Raw genomic sequence first — 26,431 nt, forward strand, 5'->3', positions numbered from 1 at the left:
CTCCAATCTTCTCAACTAAGTTATTTGACTCATTGATTGTAAGCTTCTCCAGATTTGACTCCAATTTGGCAATCTTCACTGTCAAAACTCTCCCATACCTCCTTTGGATCTCTGTCCACATCCGATGAGCATTATTCTAGGTAGAGACAAATTGTGCATGTATAGATGGAGTCATGCAATGGATGATGATAAGACGAGCCTGAGCATCCAATATCCTTCTCAAAGTAGGGTCCACCAAGTGAGGTGTGGAGATAGCCATCCACACACCGGCTCCTTCTAGCAACAACTGAGTGTAGAAAGACCAAGTATGATAGTTGGTTGCTGTAAGCTTCATGGAGTCACTGACTTGGGGAGGATTGTAGATGGTATATGGGTAGGGGTGGGAGCAAGACCTGGATGAGAGAAACTTAGAGAGGAAAGATTCGGAATAGGAACCACATGCGGAGCGGGAGCAGGGGATCCAGGCTGTGATGGTGCTGGAGAATCAATAGGAGTAGTAGTAGTAGTAGAGAAACCTTGTGAAGCCATGTCCTTTGACAAGAAACCTTCTCTTAAAAATCAGCAAATCCTCCTCTCAGGTTGTGCACATCAAGAAGAAAGGGAGGGAGGGTGGGAAATTGAAAGGAGAGGAAGAAGGAAGATCTCTCCAAGCTGTAGATCTCTGTCCTCAGCACCTAGAAGAGGGTTTCAACAATCCAATCAGGATAAAAATCAGCAATCTTTGTTGAAAATTCAGAAATACAATAGTCCCATGCGAAAACGCAGCAATCTTGAGGAAGCCTTTACTCCCGGAAGAAAACGCACCACCTTCTACACTGAAATCTGCAGAAAACGCAGCAAACTGTCGAAGCCTCTGCTCCAAAAACAGAAAATGCCGCTTTCTTTTGTTCACAGGTCAGCGTTTTTCTCTGATACCATGAAAGAAAGTGAAAGCGATATAGGCCCAGGTACAAGACGTGTAAATGCTGGAAAGTGATGTTTATTGCTGAAAACTGAGCGCGAGGGAAGCCCGTAGGTGTTGTACAATGGTAAGAAGCAGAAGCAACTGCTAATGACCTCAACAAAATGCAAAAGAATGAGATGAAATGGGGGTCAGCCCTTATATATTCCCCCAGAGTGTTGGTCGGCGAGCTGTAGTAGGCCGACACTAGCCGACCAAGTGATGCTGGTCGTGGGGCTGTTGGCCTGTTTATGCAGGGGCGACTGGCTGCCCCTGTCCATATATAAAGGGGTACCTTGCCCCCCCCCCCCCCCCCCCCAACATATTGTATCGGATTTAGTGGGTATATATAAGAGTTTTAGAGGCTAGAGCACGCCTCTTCTCCAGCACTTTTGCGTTTTCTGCTCTCAGTTTCAGGCTGCTTGTGGTGTTGCTTGCGAGGTGGTGTGGCCGAGGAGGTTACTTGGCGAGATCGGGTTTCCGTAGAAGGAATCCACAATCATCCAAGGCGACAACCAAAGCTGTATAGCTATTGCTCAGAACCCGGTCTTCCGTGCCCGGACCAAGCATATAGCGATATAATATCACTTTGTTCGAGAGAAGATTGTGGATGGTGACATCTTGCTAGCCTTTTGTTCAACGGAGGACAATGCGGCGGACCTCTTCATGAAGCCTCTTTCTAAGCAGATGCTCCGTCAGCACTCCTGTTCACTGGGATTGGTTCCACATCCAGGAGCTGAGAGGGGGTGTTAGCATTCATCTCTTATCTGTACCATACTATACCGTAGGGAGTGAGGGCCTGTGATGTGGGTGTGCCCGCCCATGGGAGGAGTCCTTGATTATGTCCATTTTTTCCTAGTTTTGTATGCGTGTAGTTGGGGCACTGTTTTTTTTTCTTCTAGCTGGCCTGTAGGAGGCAGCTGGCCATGGGGGCCCACCTAGAGGCTGGCCAACTAGGCCAAGCGTCGTGGGCCAGCCGACCAGGTCATGCTGGTCGTGGGGCCCCTGTAGGGGCTATCGGCCTTTTTATACAGGGCCGACTGGCTGCCCCTGTCCATATATATAGCGGCACCTTGCCCCCCCCCACATATTGTATCGGATTTAGTGTGTGTATATATTAGAGTTTCAGAGCACATCTCTTCTCCAGCACTTCTGCGATTTTTGCTTTCAGTTTTTGCCCTCAGTTCCGTTGCACATTCCGACAGTTTCAGTCCCTAGAAACTCGTTTCTCTGTTTCAGGACCTCATCCGTTTCCATGGCCATTTATCGTTTCCTAAGTGATTTTGTCACAGGAAACGGCCGTTTCCACCCCTAAAAACGTGCTCCCTGGTTTCCATTCCTCAAACATTTCCATTCCCGTTTCTCGTTTCTGGTGACTATGAATTCATGGTCTTAGTGATTGTGATTATGCATCAGATTTGGTGGATGGGAAAAACATTAGTGGAAACGTTTTCTTCAACTTGTCTTCTATAGAGGCTGAATACAATGCCCTAAATATAGCAGCTTGTGAAGTTGAATGGTTGAAAAGATGGTTGGAGGAATTAGGTTTCTCTGATTACTCTCATTCTACCTCTATCTATTCTGATAGCATCTCAGCTGAAGCATTAGCCAAGTATCCAGTTCAACAACAAAGGACGAAACACATTGAAGTGAGAGAACATATCATCAGGGGGAAAGTTCATGATGTTACACCATTGTAGCAACCAAGGAGAATGTTTGTTTTTGCAGATTAGATTTAGAGATGTTGTTCATCTTGAGAGAAGGTGCTAAAACATGCAAGATCACACCATCTCTCAATACATGGAATAATGACATGGAATGGCTTTGAAAGCTTCTCAAGGTTCATGTTACGTTATGTGCAATGTAGGATGCATCACAATTGGTGGAATTATGAGTTCCTATATTACTGGAATTGCTCTGTGGATGTCACAGTATTGAAGAGATAATATCTCACAACTCAACCATAAAATTGGATGATGTAGAAAGATCAAATGTTCATTAATAATGTTTTCTACAGTTTGACCACTGAGATTGAGATCATTCTCGATCTGGAGATATATCAGCTCCTACATTACAGTGTGAACATGTAGAAATTCAGGGACTGCATCTATCTACCTACATTGCGGAGCAATTCAGTCAAAAAGCAACCATTGGATCGACTTAAGTCTTTAACAAAGTTGCTCTTATTAAGGACTAGACTCTCATTGTTGGGATTATCGAAATTATCTCTAGTGAGTTAGGCGAGGTTTACTAACCTCTAGTATTCTAGGCAGATTCCTAGGTAAACTGGTAGATCATAAGAACATCTATAATAAGATCTCCTTCTTGTAAGAATGCATCAATCTTAGTTTAATGTTCATTAGAGTACCCATAGGACATTCTTTAGCACTATTCTTGTATGTCATGGGGATGGGAGTATTCTCCCATTATCATTAACATTAATCTGAGCACTCAGTTCTATCTCAGTTGTTTGTTGTTACACCGATGTTTACTGCAATCTTTTGTTGAATCCATGTTGCAATCATTTGATTCTTACATTGTATTATCTTTGAGTAACCAAAATCCACTCCTTCCTTAAATTTTTTGATAGGAAAGGTTATAACTAACACCATATGGGCACTGAAACCTATAACAAAGCTTCATACAAGCATGTATTTTTAGAGTAGCTTATATTATCTACTTACTTTTCTATCCTATTTGAGAACTGAAAGTTTTACTTGCGTTCTTTCTTTGCCATGCAGGTGAATGGAGATTTATTTCGAAAAAAGTTAGAAAACATAATCGGTGATGATGATGCAAAATTTTCTGGAAAGGATCTTGCTATGCTTATAAGGAACAAGTATGGTAGATCCTATGATGTGCAGCTTATCAAGAAGGTATAAATTGATAATTTTAACATTGCTTGTTCTACATCTCATGCATATTTTGTTCAAGTACTTCTTACAAATTTCCATGTTGTTTATCATTTATTTTCATTCAAAACTTATCCCATATAATCATTTGAGCAAATATATCCTTTACATATATCATTTTCTTTCTCTCAACACTTAGCACAATCGACATACCATCCTATGTATGCCTACATACCTTTATTGGCAACTTTGCCCCAAGTCTTCTTGTTGAGTATGGGTTATCTTCTATCTGCAGTATTCTATGTAAGCCTACATACATTTATGACAACTTTGCCCGAAGTCTTCTTGTTGAGTTCAGGTTATCTTTCTGTCTGTTTGCTAAACTCTAGTCTTGTTGAAAATATATTATGCATCTTCCTGGGATTTCTATAGTGAGGATCGGCCGATTCTGGTTGGTAACACCCTTAAGCATGGTTGTCGAAATTCCACTTGCTAATGCTGAAAATATAGGGCCTTCAAAAAGAGTACGGCATGACTGAGAAACGAATAGTGTGACTTGACAATTGAAAACTGATGTGCAATGATGTTCGTATGATTTCCTTGTTGGAAGATAGTAAGACATAGCTTGTGGGGAAAGAATGCACAGACTACCATTGTCACATAGATCCTTGTGGTCTTCTGTTTTGACATTAATAACATTTTCCTTCCTGGACCTTCTATGCTTGTTTGTTAACCATTGGAAATGTGAGAGGCACCATTGGAAAATTCCATAATGGGAAAGCTAGGTATTAAGAGGACAGACAAAATTCTCTGATTATGTATTGTGATAATTAACCCTATATTAGCTCAGCTTTCTAATAAGGCTGTTTGCCAGGGTTTTCCTTCAATCCGGTCTCTCAAGTGGGTAATTACTATCCACAAGGCATAGAACTAAGCAACTACAGAGCCATTATACTATGACTAATGTCTATGCCTCAGCACTCAAGCTTGTAGTGAGCATCTTTCAACTGATACAGCCCTCCATTCAGCCAGTACAGCAAGTACATGGGCTGGTACAGCAGATATAGAATTTGAAACAGAACGTGCGACCCTCCATTCAGCCGGTACAACAAGTGCATGGGCTGGTACAGAAGATACAGAATCTGAAACATCAGATACAACCTTCCTTTCAACCGGTACAGCCATCAAAGGCTATAGAAATAGGGAGACCTTCTGTTGAGGGGAGTGAAGAAGTGTAGGAACTCTCCGTAAAGTGTTGTAGACAAAATGCGAGCAACTATCATAGTAGAGGCTAGTTTGCAAAACAAGATAGCCTCCCTAAATGAAGAGAGAGGGCTCTAATTTATAAATTTGGGACTCTAATTTATAAATGAGTAAAAAATGGAAAGTGAAGGCTATAATGACAAGTGGAGAGCTAAGGTGACAAGTGTGGCTACTTGTCTCACCTTGATCCATTGTCTTGCCACATGTCCCAATTTAAGAGATGGTTCCCCCATAAACTTCATCTCTAAAAATATCTCAATTCATAGATATTCTATCAAAGGTGCTCTTGTAAGTCCCTCCATTTGCGTAGCTTATGGACGTAATGACGCGAATGGAATTTCCATTCCGGCTTGTCCAAAAATAGTAACCCTTGTATATTTTAGGAGTGTGATCCTTTGTATTCTAGGATAATCCCCGATTCTCAAAGCTTGTACTTTCCGAATATTTAGACGTATTGGAGTCCAACAAACGCCATATCCCAACTGGTAGACATTCTGTCGTAGGCACTTTGCCAACTCTTGGTATCTGCTCATTTCCAGATGTAATGATGCGACTAGAATTTCCATCGGAGTCGGGCCAAAAATAGCAACTCCTCAATTTTAGGAGTGTGGTCCTTTGTATTTTAGGATAATCCCCCATTCCCAAAGCTTTGTCTTTCCAAATATTTAGACATCCTGGAGTCCACCAGACCCCTTTCATACTGGGAAATCTCCAGGCTGGTGACAGTGGCCAATCATGATCATCCTGTAGTTATTAGGGTCAAATGGATCTCCGGCTTTGAGGATGGGGGTGATGGTGTTGGTGGACCAAGAGAGTGGAAATCCTTCACAAAGGGCTGTATTGAACATGTAGGCTAGTAGGGGCTCTAGGGTATCATTAGCATGCGAGATGTACTCGGCAGTGAGTCCCTCATGATCTTGGGCTCGCCCATTGCGTAGTCTACGAATGGCCTTGAGAGAGTGAGAGAGAAAGAAAGAAAGAAAGATTTTATTAACGTCTGCCAAAAGACCGAACTCGGCCTATGAGACAAATCAGTGTACCTGTGTGGGGTATCCTTTGTCATCCCAACAAAATGAATAAGTACTGAACTAAAAAGCTGAATCTGAGTGTGCAATAAGTACAATGAGTGGGGGAGGGGATGGAGCTCTACTACTAGGAGAATGCAAAGCTATATGCATGGAGTATACAATCATGATATGCAACCTAGCTAGCTCCATCCTGTACCATACTGGGGGTATAAAATGGTATACATCAATGAAGGGGGTGTCCACAGCTCCCTGAAGAACATGCCTGGGTCTGCTTTGAAGCGAGCCAGTCTCTCCGCACCCTCTCTGTGAAACTGAGCTGTGATCTTTGTTATCTCTCTCTCTGGTATAGGCATGGTGTCCGAAAGCCAGGTGTCCTCTGTCTCCTGCGGGCTCTGAGTGTCTCTGCTCTCCGGAGAGTAATTCCTTGCTGTGTAGGGGCTGGGAGTGGGATGGATCTCTGAAAAAATGTAGTAATCTGTGTCTGTTGTCCCCCCACTAGAGTTGTCTGAGCCTGTAATGATGTCTCTCTGTGACGCTGTATGTCTAGAATGAATCTCCCCAGTATGCGCTGGTCTGCTGCCTCAAAGATCTGGTGTAGGGAATGTGGCTCTCTGAATAAAATGGGATCTCTCTCTTTGATGGCTGTATATGCTCTGCATCTGCATACATAATGCTCCTCACTCTCCACCTCCTCTCTCCACAATCTGCATACCTTCTCTCTCCACCTCCTCTCTCCACAATCTGCATACCTTCTCCTCTCGGGGGATCCATGCTGCTCTGCCAGTCTCGTTCTCCAATTGATGTGATGAAACTCTAAGGTGATCAATAGCCACTCAGGAGCCGTGTGGTAAAAAGCCCTCCATGTATCTAGGCCTCTCTATAAATCCATCATCAGTGATACTCATGAAGTGATCTCTGTAGTATAGCATCTTCGGTGGAAGAGGCTGTGTAGGCGATATCCATGTCTGTCGTGTATAGAGGTGCCATAGGTCCATTCTCAATACTCTGTTCCTCTCACTATGAGAGAGACGGATATGTGGTGCATCCCTGACATACTAGAATGGTGGTAGATGATCCATGTCTAGGCCATGCTGTGAGAACCAATGTGTGACTTGTGCATACCATGATCCTGTGTCTCCTGCCTCAGCCAGCTGTCTAGATGCCTCAAAAGCTCTGTATGACAATCTGTCCTGTGGCATCTCTCTGAATTTGTCTTGCAGGCATATAGTTTGGAATATGGCCTCTACCATCATAGGAGGCGCAGCAAACTCTGCTCGGATAATGTGATGAGGTACTGACGGTTTGCTACATATTATGCGTGCCATCATGAGGGCATGTGGTCTCTCTATCTGTGTCCACCAATGGGTAGCAAGGCCTCGCGCCCATACCGCTGCTCCATACATCAGTGCCGGTGTGACTAATGTGTCAAATAGCCACCCCTTCGTCCGGGGCTCCTGCAAATGCGCCTGGTGGCACTCTCTCTCTAGCATAGCCAATGCTGCATATCCTCGTGTCAATCTAGCTCTGGCTGCTGAACCCATGGTGAAGCGCGTGGCTGTTGCAGAGAAGGTAATCCCTAGGTACACGTATGATGTCACCACCTCCGCCTGGCGTCCTACGAGAGTGAATGTCAGCTGACTCCTGCCCTGTCTCGATGTATGAAAGACCATAACCTTGGTTTTCCCAAGGTTCACAGTAAGACCCCTCTGTGTGCAGAAATCATTGAGTGCATGTAGATGCTGCTGTAGACCTCCTGGAGACTCAGACACTAATACAATATCATCAGTATAAAGCATAATATGTACTGAGGTACCTGCTAAATCAACTCCATCTCTGCCTCCCCGTGTAATGAAGTCAGCCACCTCATCAATGTATAACCCAAATAGCGTGGGGGAAAGTGGGCATCCTTGCTCCACACCAATGGTGCTAGCAATAGTCTCGGACATACCTCCTGGGCATTTGACCCGCCCAAAAACCTGCTCATATAATGCATAGATGCCCCATGTCATATCTGCTGGCGCTGAAAGAGCCTCTCTCGTGGTACTGTGTCAAATGCCTTGCGGAAATCCACAAAGTAGCAATAGAGCTTTCTCTTCCTCATTCTGGCCTGATCAATCATACATCTCAAAGTGAATACATGGTCAGTGGTAGAGAAAGCTCTCGTGAAGCCTGCCTGCCCTGATGAGCGTAAACGTGCTCGCTCAGCATATAAGCTAAGCTTCTACTCCAACACTGCACCATAGAGTTTGGCCAACACGTGGCCAACTATAACCATCCTGTAGTTGCTCGGATCGAGCATATCCCCTGTTTTGTGGATCGGCGCAATGTTGTGCATCGTCCACTCCGCAGGCAAACCCTTTGCTGGTGCCCTGTTGAACAGGTGTGCAAGAAAAGGAGCCAAAGAATGTACTGCATATATGAGATGCTCACCCTGTAGGCCCATATGGTCGGTGGCCCGTCCATGCTGTAGGCGGCGGATAGCTTCCTTCACCATCGAGTGGGTAAAGAAGCTAGCTGTGGTAGGTCGAGGCTCCTGTGGCGGAGGTATAGGTTGCTGCTGTGGGGCGTGGTATAGGCCCTCTGCATATGTGTGCCATGTGTGTGGGTTTGCAATAGGTGTCGGTGTCCGGGGCTCTCTGACGTGCCGCCATGAGATAGGGCTATCTCTACTCATGAAGAAATGGAAAATCTCTAGCTTCTGTATCTCTGCGAAGGCCCGCCTTTTGCGGCGAGTAAGTCTCCTCATCTCTCTCCTCGATTCTTGCTCTGTGATGGCTCCCAAGGCTCTCTGTATGCGGAGCCGTGAGTATAGGGCTCTGCACTCGTCATCATACCATCTGTTCTGGGGCATAGTCCCAGATCTCGCAGGCTCTCTCGAGTGGACACAATGTGGGATGCTCTGTAATGCAGCGGTGTGTAGGAGTGATGTTAGCTTGGCTGTAATGGTATCCATAGGTGCCAGGGATCCATGAGTAGGAGCCCATCCTCTACTCTACCAGTGTATATGTCTGCCATGTCATGTGTGAAGTAGATGGTAGTGTGTGGCGTCGGTATGTGGTGGGCTGGTGATACTGTTGATCCGGCTAGTGAAAATGCCAAGTATGTATGAATTGCCCCAATAGGACGAGGTGGGATGGAGAATGAGGTGACAAGCTTGATGCCTCCAAAGACCCCATAATGTAGTCTACCACCGTGCCTCCGGTCCGTGTATGACCCCCATGTGGGAAGCATGTCAGCCCTTCTGATCCCGGCCACTGTAGCATCCCGTTATAAATAACGAGACGATGCCTGGCTCCCAACTCTAGTAAGTGGTCCCCATAATGTCCTCTGTCTGGTCCAGTGTCCTTTGATGCCGGACTAGCCCCTATCTCCTCTGGATCCACAGGGTGGAGGATCTCCATGTCATCATAGTCATACACCTCACACTGTCTGCTCTTTGTGTGGGCATTGAAGTCACCCGTAAGAAATACTTCCCCCAGTGTAGAATAATGCATAATCTCCTCTGACAGACAAGTGTATGGCGAGGCTCCTGTCTCCTCCTCCTATGGCATGTCCTCTTTAATGACATAGGAGGATCCTGATGGAGGAAAGTAACATAGGGCTATGTATATAACCCTGTCTTGTGAGAGCTGTAAGAAGCTGATCCACATGTATCTGGCCTCTGGAACCTGTGCTACCACTCTCAGTCTCCCCAGTAGCTCCCGTCTGAATAGAATTGCTACCCCCCCTGACCCTCTCGAGGCACCCTGGCGTGTGGTCCTTCTGTATGCTGACTCCCACTGGAATCCCTCTACTCGAGGTAGCCCTCTCTCTGGGCTCTGATGTGTCTCTGTTAGAAGTATGATGTCTCTCTCACCATAACATGCTCCATAGTGAACCATTACAGTTCCATCTTGCCATGTGTATCTCTGTCAGTGGCCTGGTCTGTGTCCCATAGGCCCCAAACTGCCAATCAATGGGCCGGCCATCAATGATGACCCGACCATCTCGATAGAAGGCCTTCTTGCCTTCTCTCCTCGCGTGTAAGACTCATGGCATGCAAGCTCTCCTATGCTCTAGCTGCATCCTTGTGAGATCATCATCCAAGAAAATAGGAGCTCCCTCTAAGCCTCGTAGTATGACCCTCTTCCTCATGAAGGTGACCCTCTCCGTCTCTCCTGAAAACTGTAGGATGAGGGCTTGCTTGCGTGTTGAGTCTTTCTCGGCTCTCCATGCTTTGGTGAAGGGGGGGGGAGAGAGAGAGAGAAAGAAAGAAAGAAAGAAAGATTTTATTAACGTCTTCCAAAAGACCGAACTCGGCCTATGAGACAAATCGGAGTACATGTATGGGGTATCCTCTGTCATCCCAACAAAATGAAAAAGTACTGAATAAAAAAGCTGAATCTGGGTGTGTAGGGGATGGAGCTCTATTACTAGGAGAATGCAAAGCTATATGCATGGAGTATACAATCATGATATGCAACCTAGCTAGCTCCATCCTGTACCATACTGGGGGTATAAAATGGTATACATCAGTGAAGGGGGTGTCCACAGCTCTCTGAAGAACATGCCTGGGTGTGCTCTGAAGCGAGCCAGTCGCTCCTCACCCTCTCTATGAAACTGAGCTCTGATCTCTGTCATCTCTCTCTGGTATAGGCGTGGTGTCCGAAAGCCAGGTGTCCTCTGTCTCCTGCGGGCTCTAAGTGTCTCTGCTCTCTGGAGAGTAATTCCCTGCCGTGTAGGGGCTGGGAGGGGTATGGATCTCTGAAAAAATGTAGTAATCTGTGTCTGTCGCCCCCCCTCTCGGGCTGTCTGAGCCTGTAATAATGTCTCTCTGTGGCGCTGTATGTCTAGAATGTATCTCCCCAGTATGCGCTGGTCTGCTGCCTCAAAGATCTGGCGTAGGGAATGTGGCTCTCTGAATAAAATGGGATATCTCTCTCTGATGGCTGTATATGCTCTGCATCTGCATATATAATGCTCCTCACTCTCCACCTCCTCTCTGCACAATCTGCATACCCTCTCCTCTCGGGGGATCCGTGCTGCTCTGCCAGTCTCAATCTCCAATCGGTGTGATGAAACTCTGAGCTGACCAATAGCCACTCGGGAGCCGTGTGGTAAAAAGCCCTCCATGTATCTAGGCCTCTCTATAAATCCATCATCAGTGATACTCATGAAGTGATCTCTGTAGTATAGCATCTTCGGTGGAAGAGGCTGTGTAGGCGATATCCATGTCTCTCGTGTATAGAGCTGCCATAGATCCTGTCTCAATACTCTGTTCCTCTCACTATGAGAGAGACGGATATGTGGTGCATCCCTGTCATACTGGAATGGTGGTAGATGATCCATGTCTAGGCCATGCTGTGAGAACCAATGTGTGACCTGTGCATACCATGATCCTCTGTCTCCTGCCTCAGCCAACTGTCTAGATGCCTCAAAAGCTCTGTATGATAATCTGTCCTGTGGCATCTCTCTGAATCTGTCTAGCAGGCATATAGTCTGAAATATGGCCTCTACCATCATAGGAGGCGCAGCAAACTCTGCTCGGATAATGTCATGAGGTACTGACGGTTTGCTGCGTATCATGCGTGCCATCATGAGGGCCTGTGGTCTCTCTATCTGTGTCCACCAATGTGTAGCAAGGCCTGGCGCCCATACTGCTGCTCCATACATCAATGCCGGTGTGACTAATGTGTCAAATAGCCACCCCTTCGTCCGGGGCTCCTGAAAATGCGCCTGGTGGCACTGTCTCTCTAGCATAGCCAATGCTGCATATCCCCGTGTCAATCTAGCTCTGGCTGCTGAACCCATGGTAAAGCGTGTGGCTGCTGCAGAGAAGGTAACCCCTAGGTACACGTATGATGTCACCACCTCCACCTGGCATCCTGCGAGAGTGAATGTCAGCTGACTCCTGCCCTGTCTCGATGTATGAAAGACCATAACCTTGGTTTTCCCAAGGTTCACAGTAAGACCCCTCTGTGTGCAGAAATCATGGAGTGCATGTAGATGCTGCTGTAGACCACCGGGGGACTCAGACACTAATACAATATCATCAGCATAGAGCATAATATGTACTGAGGTACCTGCTAAATCAACTCCATCTCCGCCTCCCCGTGTAATGAAGTCAGCCACCTCATCAATGTATAACCCAAATAGCGTGGGGGAAAGTGGGCATCCTTGCTTCACACCAATGGTGCTAGCAATAGTCTCGGACATACCTCCTGGACATCTGACTCGCCCAAAAACCTGCTCATATAATGCATAGATGCCCCATGTCATATCTGCTGGTATGCCAAGAGACTGCAGGCGCTGAAAGAGCCTCTCTCGTGGTACTGTGTCAAATGCCTTGCGGAAATCCACAAAGCAGCAATAGAGCTTTCTCTTCCTCACTCTGGCCTGATCAATCATACATCTCAAAGTGAATACATGGTCAGTGGTAGAGAAGGCTCTCCTGAAGCCTGCCTGCCCTGATGAGCGTAAACCTGCTCGCTCAGCATATAAGCTAAGCTCCTGCTCCAGCACTGCGCCATAGAGTTTGGCCAGCACATGGCCAACCATAACCGTCCTGTAGTTGCTCGGATCGAGCATATCCCCTGTTTTGTGAATCGGCACGATGGTGTGCATCGTCCACTCCGCAGGCAAACCCTCTGCTAGTGCCCTGTTAAACAGGTGTGCAAGAAAAGGAGCTAAAGAATCTACTGCATATATGAGATGCTCACCCTGCAGGCCCATATGGTCGGCAGCCCGTCCATGCTGTAGGCGGCGGATAGCTTCTTGTACCATCGAGTGGGTAAAGAAGCTAGCTGTGGTAGGTCGAGGCTCCTGTGGCTGAGGTATAGGTGGCTGCTGTGGGGCATGGTATAGACCCTTTGCATATGTGTGCCATGTCTGTGGGTCTGCAATAGGTGTCGGGGTCCGGGGCTCTCTGAAGTGCCGCCATGAGACAGGGCTATCTCTACTCATGAAGAAATGAAAGATCTCTAGCTCCTGTATCTCTGCGAAGGCCCGCCTTTTGCGGCGAGTAAGTCTCCTCATCTCTCTCCTCGACTCCTGCTCTGTGATGGCTCCCAAGGCTCTCTGTATGCGGAGTCGTGAGTATAGGGCTCTGCACTCGTGATCATACCATCTGTTCTGGGGCATAGTCCCAGGTCTCGCAGGCTCTCCTGAGTGTACACGATGTGGGAAGCTCTGTAATGCAGCCGTGTGTAGGAGTGATGCGAGCTGGGCTGTAATGGTATCCATAGATGCCAGGGGATCCATGAGTAGGAGCCCATCCTCTACTCTGCCAGTGTATATGTCTGCCATGTCATGTGTGAAGTAGATGGTAGTGTGTGGCGTCGGTATGTGGGGGGCTGGTGATACTGGTGATCCGGCTAGTGAAAATGCCAAGTATGTATGATCTGCCCCAATAGGACGAGGTGGAATGGAGAATGAGGTGACAAGCTGTGATGCCTCCAAAGACCCCATAATGTAGTCTACCACCGTGCCTCCGGTCCGTGTATGACCCCCATGTGGGAAGCATGTCAGCCCTCCTGATCCCGGCCACTGTAGCATCCCGTTATAAATAACGAGACGATGCCTGGCTCCCAACTCTAGTAAGTGGTCCCCATAATGTCCTCTGTCTGGTCCAGTGTCCTCTGATGCCCGACTAGCCCCTATCTCCTCTGGATCCACAGGGTGGAGGATCTCCATGTCATCATAGTCATACACCTCACACTGTCTGCTCTGTGTGTGGGCATTGAAGTCGCCCGTAAGAAATACTTCCCCTAGTGTAGAATAATGCATAATCTCCTCTGACAGACAAGTGTATGGCGAGGCTCCTATCTCCTCCTCCTGTGGCATGTCCTCTGTAATGACATAGGATGATCCTAATGGAGAAAAGTAACATAGAGCTATGTATATAACCCTGTCCTGTGAGAGCTGTAAGCTGATCCACATGTATCTGGCCTCTGGATCCTGTGCTACCACTCTCAGTCTCCCCTGTAGCTCTCGTCTGAATAGGACTGCTACTCCCCCCGACCCTCTCGAGGTACCCTGGCGTGTGGTCCTCCTGTATGCTGACTCCCACTGGAATCCCTCTACTCGAGGTAGCCCTCTCTCTAGGCTCTGATGTGTCTCTGTCAGAAGTATGATGTCTCTCCCCACCATAACATGCTCCAGTCGTCCAGGCTGCACCCATAGTGAACCATTACAGTTCCATACTGCTATGTGTATCTCTGTCAGTGGCCTGGTCTGTGTCCCATAGGCCCCAAACCGCTAATCCATGGGCCGGCCATCAATGATGACCCGACCATCTCGATAGAAGGCCTTCTTGCCTTCTCTCCTCGCGTGTAAGACTCGTGGCATGCAAGTTCTCCTATGCTCAAGCTGCATCCTCGTGAGATCATCATCCAAGAAAATAGGAGCTCCCTCTAAACCCCGTAGTATGACCCTCTTCCTCATGAAGGTGACCCTCTCCGTCTCTCCTGCAAACTGTAGGATGAGGGCTCGCTTGCGTGTTGAGTCTTTCCCGGCTCTCCATGCTTTGGTGAAGGGGAGAGGGTGCTCTTCCTTGTAGCCGAGCTTCATGCATAGAAGCTGTCCATCTTTCTCGGGAGTGGAGTCGGGTGTCTCGGCTATACCTGTGACTCGAATGTTGAGGCGGCGGGCATGCCTCATCTTCTCCTCCTCAATGGTGGTGTGAATGATTTGGTTTTCTTCCCTTTGAGTCTCCTCCCTCACTTCTTTACGGATGTTCTTCTTCACCACCTCGACCCATCCTGACTGCTTGGCTTCGAGCTTTCCCTCCATGTCCTTTGTGATCTCCTTGGAGATCTCTTCTTTGATGGCCGTGAGAGTGTTGTCATTGATCTCCCCTTCTTCCTTCTCAGCATTCTTGATGGCTACCATTTCCACTTTCAATGCACTCACCTCCTCCTTGAGTGCCATGTTCTCTTGTTCGAGGTTCGTGACCCGTGCTTCGAGAGCTATGATGTGCTTGTGTAGTTTGTTTTCCACCTCATTGAGGTTGGAATCGGATGTCTTCTTGTTCTCCTTGATTAATGCCTTCATTGCCATCTCGAGGGCCTCGAGTTTCTCTTGGAGACTCGGGGCCATTCCTCCAAATCACTCTGCAGTCCTTCCCACAGGCAGGGAGGAGAGAGAGAGAGAGAGTTATGTTTCTGCCTTGGGGGCCTGGGCAAGGGTGGGTGGGGAAACGGGAGCCAGACGGGCGAACAAGGGTGGGTGGGGAAAGGGGAGCCAGACGGGCGAACAAGGGTGGGTGGGGAAAGGGGAGCCAGACGGGCGAAAATGCGAACTGCAGAAGCTGGGCAGCGGGGGGCAGAAGGGCGAAAATGCGAACTGCAGAAGGGCAGAAAATGCGAACTGCAGAAGCTGGGCAGCGGGGGGCAGAAGGGCGAAAATGCGAACTGCAGAAGGGCAGAGAGGCGAACTGGGCAGCGGGGGGCAGAAGGGCGAAAATGCGAACTGCAGAAGCTGGGCAGCGGGGGGCAGAAGGGCGAAAATGCGAACTGCAGAAGGGCAGAGAGGCGAACTGGGCAGCGGGGGGCAGAAGGGCGAAAATGCGAACTGCCCCCCGCTGTATTAACGTCTACTAGAGGCCGAACTGAGAGCTGTATTAACGTCTACTAGAGGCCGAACTCGACCTATGAGACAAATCAATGTACAACTGTCAATGTCTTCTAGATGTCCAGAAAAAGAGGGACAAAATGAACATGAAATAGAGTATGAAAGTATTGAGCTAGTGGGGGGGTGTGATGGATGGAGCACTACTGCTAGAGGCTCAGTATGCAACTTATATGCGTAGGGTATACAAGAATGCAATGCAGATCTGTCTAGCTCCAACCAATACCATAATGGGGGTGTAATATGTGATACATAGGCGATGGCGAGGCAAAAATACCTCGGAGCATGATCTCCGGGTGTGAGTGTAAGTGAGCTAGCTGCTGATGTTGAGCCTGTATCTCTGTGATCTCCCTCTGATGTAGTCTGGGAGTTTGGTACCTTGGTGCTCTCGGTCTCCGTCTGGCTCGGAGGTCCGCAGCGCACTGAAGTGTAACCCCCTCTTGTGTCAGGGTAGGCAGTGGGATAGATCTCTGGAAGAAATTAGTGAGCTGGAGCTGTCGCCCACCTCTCCCTGTGGTATGAGTCCATATCAGCGTCTCTCTGTGGCGCTGTCTCTCTAACAAGAACTGGCCAAATCTGCGCTGGTCTACAGACTCCATGATCTGGCGGAGTGAGGGATTTCCACTGAAGATGGTGGTGTATCTCTCTCTAATGACACTATATGCTCTGCATCTGCATACATAATGTTCCTCACTCTCAACCTCCTCCTGGCATAGTCTGCATATCTTCTCTGCTCTGGGGATCTGTGCTGCCCTACCTGCCTCAATCTCAAGCTGGTGTGTTGACACTCTGAGCTGGCCAATCACCACTCGGGCACTGTGAGGCATGTACACATCCATGTATCCAGGTCTTTGTATGAATCCATTGAAGGGAGAGAGTTAGGGTTTCATGTGGGAGACACACACAGAGAAGAAGAAGGGAGAGAGAGAGAGAGAGAGACATGTGGGGATAAGTCAACTCACAGTATATGAGTGTGTGACTCCCCTATCACACATGTATATTTGCTCTAGTACACATAGTGCACTTAGTACATTAAAAGTACTAAGTGTACTATGTACTATAAAACTTATGGGCTAGTACATACTATAAGGGTGGGCATAATGCCTTTACCCCAACAACCTCCCACTTGAAGGCAAAGTGCCCTTAAATGAAGGAAAAGAAAAATTAGCATGTACATGATAATATACAAGGCCATATCAAGGCTGAAACTGGCCTCATCCAATGCCCATCAAGTGTCTGCAATGAGCAAACCGCTCTGGAGGCAAACTCTTTGTCAACAGATCAGCTGGGTTGTCATCCGTATGAATCTTGACAAGCTGAATCAGCTTGTTGTCTATCACCTCTCTGATGAAGTGATACTTCACATCCACATGCTTCGTCTTTGCATGAAAGACAGGGTTCTTTGCCAACTGGATGGCACTCTGACTGTCACAATGCAACAATGGAATATCCCCTGTATAACCCAAATCAACCACTAACCGAGATAGCCATAATGCCTCGCAAGCCTCTGTGGTTGCAATATACTCAGCCTCTGTAGTAGATAAGGCAATGCACTTCTGCATCCTGGATATCCATGACACAGCACCTCCTGTGAATGTAAACACATAACCGGTAGTAGACTTCCGGTTATCTGGATGACCGGCATAATCTGAATCCGTGTAACCATGCACTAATGCATCCTGTTTGCCAAAGCAAATGCACATATCTTGTGCGCCCTTCAAGTGTCTCATGACACCTTTCACTGCTGCCCAATGCTTCTTGCCAGGGTTGGCCATGTATCTAGTAACCACTCCCACTCCCACTGCAAATGCAATGTCCGGCCTGGTAGCAACCGTGGCATACATGAGACTGCCACAAGCTGAAGCATACGGAATCTTGGCCATATCAGCCCTGTCACTATCCGACTGTGGGCTGTCCATAGCACTGAGTTTCACATATGGAGGCAAAGGAGTACTAGTCTTCTTCCCCCCTTCCATATTGAACCTCTGCAAAACTTTGCCAATGTATTCCTTGTGAGACAAATACAACACATGCTGATTTCTGTCCCGAAGTATCCGCATACCCAAAATGTGATTTGCATCACCCAAATCCTTCATATCAAAGGTTTGATGCAGCCTCTTCTTCAAGGCATCCATCTCTTTACGAGATTTCCCGGCAATCAACTTATCATTAACATACAAGATGAGGATCAATAGACTGCCATCCAAAGCTTTCTTGGTGTATAAGCAGTGATCTATGTCACTCCTCCTGAAATCCTGGGATTTCATGAATGTATCAAATTTATGATACCATTCCCTTGGTGCCTGTTTGAGCCCATAAAGACTCTTTTTCAGCTTGCATACAAGCTTCTCCTTTCCATTCACTGCATAACCCTCTGGCTGTTGCATATATATCTCCTCATGGAGATCACCGTGAAGAAAAGTAGTCTTCACATCCATCTGAATCAAATCCAGATCATCATGAGCAACCAAAGCGTATACAGCTCTAAGTGTGGTCATTTTGACCACTGGAGAGAAGATCTCATCAAAGTCCACACCATATTCCTGCTTGAAGCCCTTAGCCACTAACCTGGCTTTGTATCTTGGCTTTGCATCAGGTGCAACTTTGAGCCTGTAAACCCACTTGCATGGCAAAACCTTCTTGCGTGTAGGCAAATGCACCGACTTCCATGTTCCATTTTTGTGCAGAGAATCCATCTCTGACTTCATAGCACGCTCCCAAAGAGCCTTGTCTGCCCTTTGTAAAGCCTCCTTATAACATGAGGGCTCCCCACAGTCAGTGAGCATCAAGTCCTAGAACAAACCTGTCAGGGGGTCTGGAGTGTCTTGTGGACCTCCGTACCCAATGATCATCATTTGCAGGTTGCTGTCCAGCCTGCATATCACCTATTGGTGGCTCCTGTTCCATGCCATAAGGTTGAAAGATCATGCCCGGTATCTCCTCTAACTGTGGGATATCCATAGGGATATCTTCTGCCATCTCTGGCTGTCCATTTGGACCATTTTCAGCACCATTTAAGGGCTGGTTTTGTTGCTGTAATGGCTGATTTATAGCCCTTGGTTGTTGTCCATGATGTCCATCATCATCAAAGATGACTTTGCCAGGCTCCTGTTGCCTTGCAGGCTCCTTATACATGCATGTTTCATAAAAAATGACATCATTGCTGCGTATAATCTTTCTATTCAGTGGATCCCAAAGTCTATACCCCATTTCACCTCTGTCACCATATCCTAGGAATATGCATTTGTGAGACTTAGGATCAAGTTTGGTGCGTATTTCCCTGCGTATGTGCACGTACGCAACGCAACCAAACACTCTCAAGTGCTTGTAGGACGGAGGCTTCCCTGTCCATACTTCCTCTGGCACTTTCCCACCAAGCCTCGTGTTAGGTGACCTGTTTATAAGATGAATGGCTGTCATAACAGCTTCAGCCCAAAAACCATGAGGTAATGCAGCATGTGACAACATAGAACGGACCTTCTCCTGAATGGTCCTGTTCATCCTCTCTGCTGTCCCGTTTTGTGGAGGATCATAAGGAGTAGAGAGCTCCCTCTTGATGCCTTCAGCATCACAAAAGTCCTGAAACTGTTTGGACATATACTCTCCACCATTGTCGGAACGCAAAGCCTTCAGTGTTTTGCCAGTTTGATTCTCAACATGAGCAACAAACTTCTCAAACATTGAGAATGTATCACTCTTCAAACGAGGAGGATAAACCCACACCTTGCGTGTGGCATCATCAATAAAGGACAAAATATTTTGCCCCTGCCAAAGAAAGCTGAGGCATTTCACATACATCTGTATGCACAAGCTCTAACTGAGCATCTTTCTGTCCAAGAGCTTTCTTGTGGGGGCACTGGAGTTGCCTGCCATATATACAATGCTTACAAAACTGAAAACTTGAGAACTTTAGGGAAGGCAAGTAACCAAAACGAGACAATTGCTCCATTCCTTTGACACTCATGTGTCCCAACCGGCTATGCCACAGAGATTTCCGGCAGCTTGGTTGCATGTACATTAGCATGGTGACAAACATTAGCATGCATGAAGTAAAGAGTGTCCACCTTAGAGCCTCTGGCAACAACCAGTGAGCCCTTACTATTCTTCCAGGTTCTTCTTGATCTCAGGCACATGCCTGACATCATGGAGCATAAGCTGTGAGCCATTTGAAAACACAAGCCTCACATCACCTCTGCCAAGAATCTGGCATGCATGGTTGTCACCTAAACAAGTCTCTGCAACCTGTGACATGAAAGGAGGCACGTGAATCAATAATCCATGAGTGCATACCATGACCATCTCCTGCAAGGAGTGAATGGGCATCAAGTGAAGACATGAATAGGACTTCATCCTCACTGTCACCTGCATGTGACACATTGACTTCTTCAATCTTGACTCCACTTTTGCCCTTTGGCTTTGCATCTTTGGCTTCATCTTTGTCTTTGTCTTTTCCTTTGCCCTTTTCCTTTTGATCATTCTTCCATTTGTAGCATTGCTTTTTGAAATGTCCCTTCTTGCCACAATAATGGCATTCCAAGTCCTTTTTGGAGCGGGACTTGCTCCTTTCCCGTTCTTGGCTTTTACCCCTTTGCTGGGATCTCCCACATGCATTCATTGCATTTGACTTTCTAACAGAGTTGTTCTTCCTGTTCATCTCCTCTTGAAGGAGAGCACCCTCCACATCTGCATATGACAGCATAGCATTCGAATTGCTAGTGGCTGTCCTGAATGTGTCCCAACTCTCTGGCAAAGTGCATAAAGAGAAAGGTGGCTTTGAACTCATCGTCCATTGCCAACTTTTGATTGAGGACCTGGCTGACAACACCATTAAACTCATTTAGATGGGCTGTCATAGACGCCCCTTCCTTCATTTGAAGACCTATGAGTTTCTTCAGCCAATACACTTTGCTTGAGGCACTTTGCTGGGCATACAAGTCGTGCAATCTTTGCCACATTCCCCAAGCTGTCTTCTCCACGTATGCTGAAAAGTAAAGAGTCTGACACAGACAACATGATGGTGGATCTTGCCAGCTCATCCATATCTTCCCATTCTTCAGCAGTAAGAGAAGCGGGCATTACACCCCTTTCTTTGATGGGCTTGTGCTGCTTCTTCTGGAGCAACACATTATAGCACTGGGTTTGCCAAATGTCATAATTATGTGAGCCTTCAAGCTTCTTGATGTGAAGCAATGAAGAGCTCTCACCTGTGGTTGCCATAGCAATATGCAACCTTTGACACAGTCAATGCCTGACTCCCTGCAAGATGTGCAAACACTGCACCAAAAGCACACTAGTGCTCAGAGTTGTTCTCCCAAAGTTTATCTCCCACTGCGGAAGCAAGAATTCAACTCTTCTCCCACTGAATGTGATAAAATCACCAAAATCTGGTTGCTGCAGATTTATGACAGCACCTTAGATGTGCTCTGTTCCCCTTCCAAAACACTGTACAATAGTTCTAAGTGCTCACCAATGATGTACCAAACCTGTACCGGCAAGTACAGCAGCTGAAAATGAGCCTTTTCCTCACTCAAATCAATGTACAACCATGCCAAAACTTGTACAAAGTTGTACCGAATCTGTACCAGCAAGTACAGTAGCAATAAATGCTCTCCTGGCTGTCCAAATGTGTGAAAATCAGACCTTGACAGTCCCTACCACTGCATACAACAGTCCCGGACAGAAATTGAGCAAAAGCCCCTTGACTGCAAGTGGATTTCTGAGGGTTCAAGGCATAAAAGTCTTCCCTGCTGCTTTGCCAAGCTCAACAAGCACAAAATCTTGAAAAGCCCCTTGATTCAAGATCAATTTCTGATCATGAATGGTACATTAATGCACATGAAGGCATCCAGAGTCTTCACAATGCTTCCCCTGGCCACATATACATCCAATACATAAAAGCCCCTTGATTTACTGGCACATTGAGTGCTTGACAGGCATCAACACATTGCTCAAAGCATCAAATGCCAGTGCCTGCATGCAAATTAACCCAATTGGCACAAAAGCCCTTTGATTTACACTCCAATTTCTTGCAATTTTGGCCCGAATGTGAGATTGCTCACATCATACATCATGTATAAATGCCCAATGGCACAATTACATCAAAAGCCCCAAATGTTGACACCCAATTTCCTGCAAATTGACCTGGAATGTGACCAATGTCACTCAATTGTTGCCAATTGTGCTCAAATCTGAGCCATTAGGGCCTGTACCTGCTCAATTGATGATAATGGACAAACAAATCCCAAAATTGAAGCAAATACCTCAGACAATTTTTGATTTCTGTTGCAGGAAAAAGGGGGGCTTTGTATTAGATGGCTCGTGTGCTGATGTTGTATTCGTGTTTGTGCAGGTGGGCGAGCACGAGGAGCGGTCGGTTGAGCAGGTACGGGGCTTGGGATCAGTTGCGCAGTACAGCTGACATCGCGGAGGTATAGTTGGGCCACACAGACATGTGGGCAGCTCCCAGAGCGGACGGAACCAGACGCGGCGGCGGGCGGAGCAGCAGCCTTCTGCGATAGAGGCACTGTCGGAGGCACCTGCTCTCACCAAAGCTGGCGGGCTGCACACAGATGGTGGCGGGTTGTGCTCGCCTAGCCTGGCCCGTTGTGGTGTGCGTTGCTATGCCTTGCGGTGGCCAGGCCTTGTTTGTTGCCGCCGCCTCCGCCTAGTGGCCAGCGCTACAAGTGATGGGACCTCCACGAGGACATGTAAACGTGCCCTTTTGTTACGCCTTGTGGCCAGGCCCTGTTTGTTGCCGCCGCCTCCGCCTAGTGGCCAGCGCTACAACCACTCCCTCTTGTGGCCAGGCGTCTGACGCCCAACGGCTTGCTGCAACTCGTGGCCAGTTCTGCACACAGGCGACCAGTTCTGCACATAGGCGACCAGTTCTGCACACAGACGACCAGCGACCAGTTCTGCACACGCAGCACACCCAGGCGACCCCACACGCAGGTCCGTACAGCACACGCAGGGGTTGAAGGGCAGCAAACGGCAGACGGCAGTTCCTCAGGATCAACAGCTCCAATCGTGCATTGAAGCTTCAGCAGAAGCAACACACCAATCCTCAACCTGCCAGCTCTGATACCAGTTGAAGGGAGAGAGTTAGGGTTTCATGTGGGAGACACACACATAGAAGAAGAAGGGAGAGAGAGAGAGAGAGAGACGTGGGGATGAGTCAACTCACATTATATGAGTGTGTGACTCCCCTATCACACATGTATATTTGCTCTAGTACACATAGTGCACTTAGTACATTAAAAGTACTAAGTGTACTATGTACTATAAAACTTATGGACTATTACACACTATAAGGGTGGGCATAATGCCTTTACCCCAACATCCATCCGCTGAGATACACACAAACTGATCTGTGTAGTATAGCATCTTCGGCGGTAGAGGCTGACTGGGTGTAATCCAAGTCTCTTGAGTGTATTGCTGCCATAAATCCTGCCGAAGGACTCTGTTCCTCTCACTGTGAGAGGGCTGGATGTGTGGTGCATGTATATCATACTGGAAAGGTGGCAGGTGATCTATGTTGAGACCATGCTGAGTGAGCCACTGTATTATCTGTGAATACCATGATCTCCTATCTCCACCCTCTGCGAGCTGCTTGGACGCTTGAGAATCTGAGGCCTCTCTATTTGAGACCATGTGGAGGTGGCGAGCCCAGGTGCCCATATTGCTACAGCATACATCAAAGCAGGGGTGACTAGTGTGTCAAATAACCACCCCTTCGTGCGGGGCTCCTGGAAGTGTGCTTGGTGACACTGTCTCTCTAGCATGGCCAGAGCTGCATACCCTCGTGTGAATCTATCCCTCGTGCCATAGTAAATCTTCCTGGCGGAGTCGTAAATGTAATCCCTAGGTACACATATGAGTCTACCACCTCTACCTGTCCTCCTGCTAGTGTGAAGATGGCTTGTCGTCGAACCGGCCCTCAGGTGTGGAAAATCATGGCCTTGGTTTTCCCAAGGTTCACCGTAAGCTCCCTCTGTGTGCAGAAGTCGTCGAGTGCATGGAGATGGTGCTATAGTCCCATCCGCGACTCAGAGACCAGCATAATATCATTTGCATATAGTATAATGTGGACTGTGGCACCTGAGATGTCTACCCCGTCCTCCCAACCACCGTGACCAATGAAGTCAGCCACCTCATCGATGTATAGCCCAAATAGTGTAGGAGAGAGTGGGCATTGTTGCTTCACACCTATGGTGCTAGCAATAACATCAGATGGCCCTCCGGGGCATCGTATGTGCCCGAGGACCTGCTCATATAAAGCATAGATGCCCCAAACCATCTCTAATGGGATCCCCAATGACTGTAGGCGCTGGAAGAGTCTCTCGTGGCACCGTTTCAAATGCTTTGGGGAAATCCACAAAGCAGCAGTATAATCTCTTCTCCCGTGCCCTAGCCTGGTTAATTAGACATCTCAGAGTGAATATATGGTCAATAGTGGAGAAAGCTCGTCGGAATCCAGCCTGCCCTGGTGCTCGCAGTCTCTCCTTCTCTGCATATGAGCTCAACTCTGCCTCGAGCACAGTGCCATAAAGTTTGGCCAATGTATGACCAATCATGATAGTCCTGTAGTTGTTGGGGTCTAGCATGTCTCCCGCTTTGTGGAGAGGCACGATGGTGTGCATAGTCCACTCAGCTGGTAGGCCCTCCACTAGTGCCCTATTAAAGAGGTGAGCAACAAAGGGTCCCAGTGTGTCAGCTGCATAAATAAGATGCTCACTCTGTGAGGTGCAGATTCTTTAGCAGTAACTGTGAAGACTCCAGCTTTTGTGCACTTGGAGATTATGGACACCAGCGTTTCATCTTCTTTGAGGAGGGAGTTGGTTGGACTCACCACTAGGGACACTCGAGAGTGGATTCTAGACAGTGGTGCTTCTAGGCACATGACGCCTTCCCGAGAGTTATTATAGGATCTTGGAAGGCACGCAGGTCACATCCTCATTGGTGACAAGTCCACTATCCCTATTCACAGTGAGGGCAAATTAGAGATTGTTCCCAATGGCAGAGGGGGGAAGCATTCCTCCTAGGTTCTTTTTGTCCCATCCCTTGGTTTTCATCTGTTGTCAGTGCATGAGGTTTGCAAGACTGGTGTACAGGTAGAGTTTGATGAGCATTTTGTTGCTCTCCGGGATAAAGCAACATGCCAAGTTGTATGGGAAGGCGGAGTGGAGAATGGGATTTACAAACTCTCAGCACTCTCTCTTACAGGTTCTCAGCTAGGTGATTTGTGGCAATTTCGTCATGACCACTTGAATGTGGATATGCTGCGACAACAGGCTGTTCAGGACCAAATGGTGGATGGCTTGTCGGATGTTGGTAGCAGGCAGGGACATTCCAGTTCTTGCGTTCGTCCGTCAGAGGAGCCTTTATAGGTGAACTATGCTTTGATGTCTCCAATCATTTGGGACAAAGAGCCTATTGCAGTTGAGGAAGCTCTTTCCCGGGGGACTTGTAGAAAAGCCATGCGAGTGGTAGATGATGACTTGCAGGAGGAGGTGTATGTTGAGCAGCCTCCAGGCTTTGAGGTTTCGGAAGGCCTTGAATGGTCTTCAATAGGCTCCCAGGACTTGGCATACCAAAGTTACTGTTGATGATCCTTGTGAGCATGTTGATGCCTCCTTGTATCGGAAGCGTGTTGTTTCATTGATTTGGTTGCTGAACACCAGATTGGACTTGAGCTTCTCGCTGGGGCTGTTGAGGTCATTTATGCAGACGCCTTTCAAGACTCATTGGGATGCACGATTGCGGATCTGGCGGTATCTGCAAGGTACGAAGAATCTTGGACTCTTCTATGACACTAGAGGGGGAACGACGGATCGAGTCAGACTTCAAAGTTGGAGTGACTTAGATTGGGGAGGAGATCCAGACACGAGGAGATCAACATCAGGCTACGGATTTACCCTTGGCTCAAGAGCTATTTCATGGAGCAGCAAGAGGCAGCCAGCTATTGCCTTGTTTTCTACAGAGGTAGAGTACCGGGCTACTTGTGGTTTTGCTTGCGAGGAGGTGAGGTTTCAGAGGTTACTTGGCGAGATTGGGTTTCCGCTGGTAGAATCCACGGTCATCCAGGGTTACTTTGTTCGTGGGAAGATTTTGGCTGGTGACATCTTGCTTGTTTATTGTTCGACGGAGGACAATGCGACGGACCTCTTCATGAAGCCTCTAGCTCAGGCTATGCTCCGGCAGCACTCCAACTCACTGGGTTTGGTTCCACATCCAAGAGCTGAGAGGGCGCCCATGAGTTTTTCCCATTTTTTCGTGTTTTTTTCTCACTGTTTTTGGTCATGGGGGCTGTCTGTTGCTGGCCAACTCACTCTTCTACTGGCCGACTGCTGTGGGTGTTGGCTAACTGCTGTTTTGTCTGGCCGATTGATGATGTGCTGGCCGACTGCATTTTTTCTAGTCGTGGACAATCCAGGCAGGCTGTCGGCTGTTTTTGACCTGGCCGACCAGCACTGGAGGGTGGTATAAACCACCCTTGCCCCCCACACCTGTTTTGGTATCAGATCTTCGTGTATATAGCAAAGTTTATACAGCTTCTCTCTCTCTACACTTCTGCGTTTTGTTTCTCACAACACTTGTCTCATTTTCGGCTGTGCATTCCAACACTTTCTGCTATGCAGGCGAATAAGAAGCTAAGTTCAAGCCCATTGCCAATGCTTCTTAGAAGTACAAGGCCCTACATGACCGATTCGAGAAGATCTTTCTTCTAGACAATCGCCCTCCCA

At 47.6% G+C, this 26,431-nt stretch overlaps 1 protein-coding gene across 2 annotated transcripts in view; it reads left to right on the forward strand.

Moving 5' to 3' along the window:
• LOC147639579 (uncharacterized) overlaps positions 1 to 26,431 on the forward strand; it is an 89,341-nt gene that overhangs the window by 25,423 nt on the left and 37,487 nt on the right. For both annotated transcript variants that reach the window (XM_086825552.1, XM_086825541.1), the window contains exon 3: positions 3,682 to 3,816. In XM_086825552.1, the coding sequence (XP_086681678.1) occupies positions 3,682 to 3,816 (135 nt within the window). The remainder of the gene's footprint in view (positions 1 to 3,681; positions 3,817 to 26,431) is intronic.

Source organism: Cibotium barometz, chromosome 3, assembly GCF_041138505.1.
Source record: "Cibotium barometz isolate CiBa-2024 chromosome 3, ASM4113850v1, whole genome shotgun sequence".
Classification (NCBI taxonomy): Eukaryota; Viridiplantae; Streptophyta; class Polypodiopsida; order Cyatheales; family Cibotiaceae; genus Cibotium; species Cibotium barometz.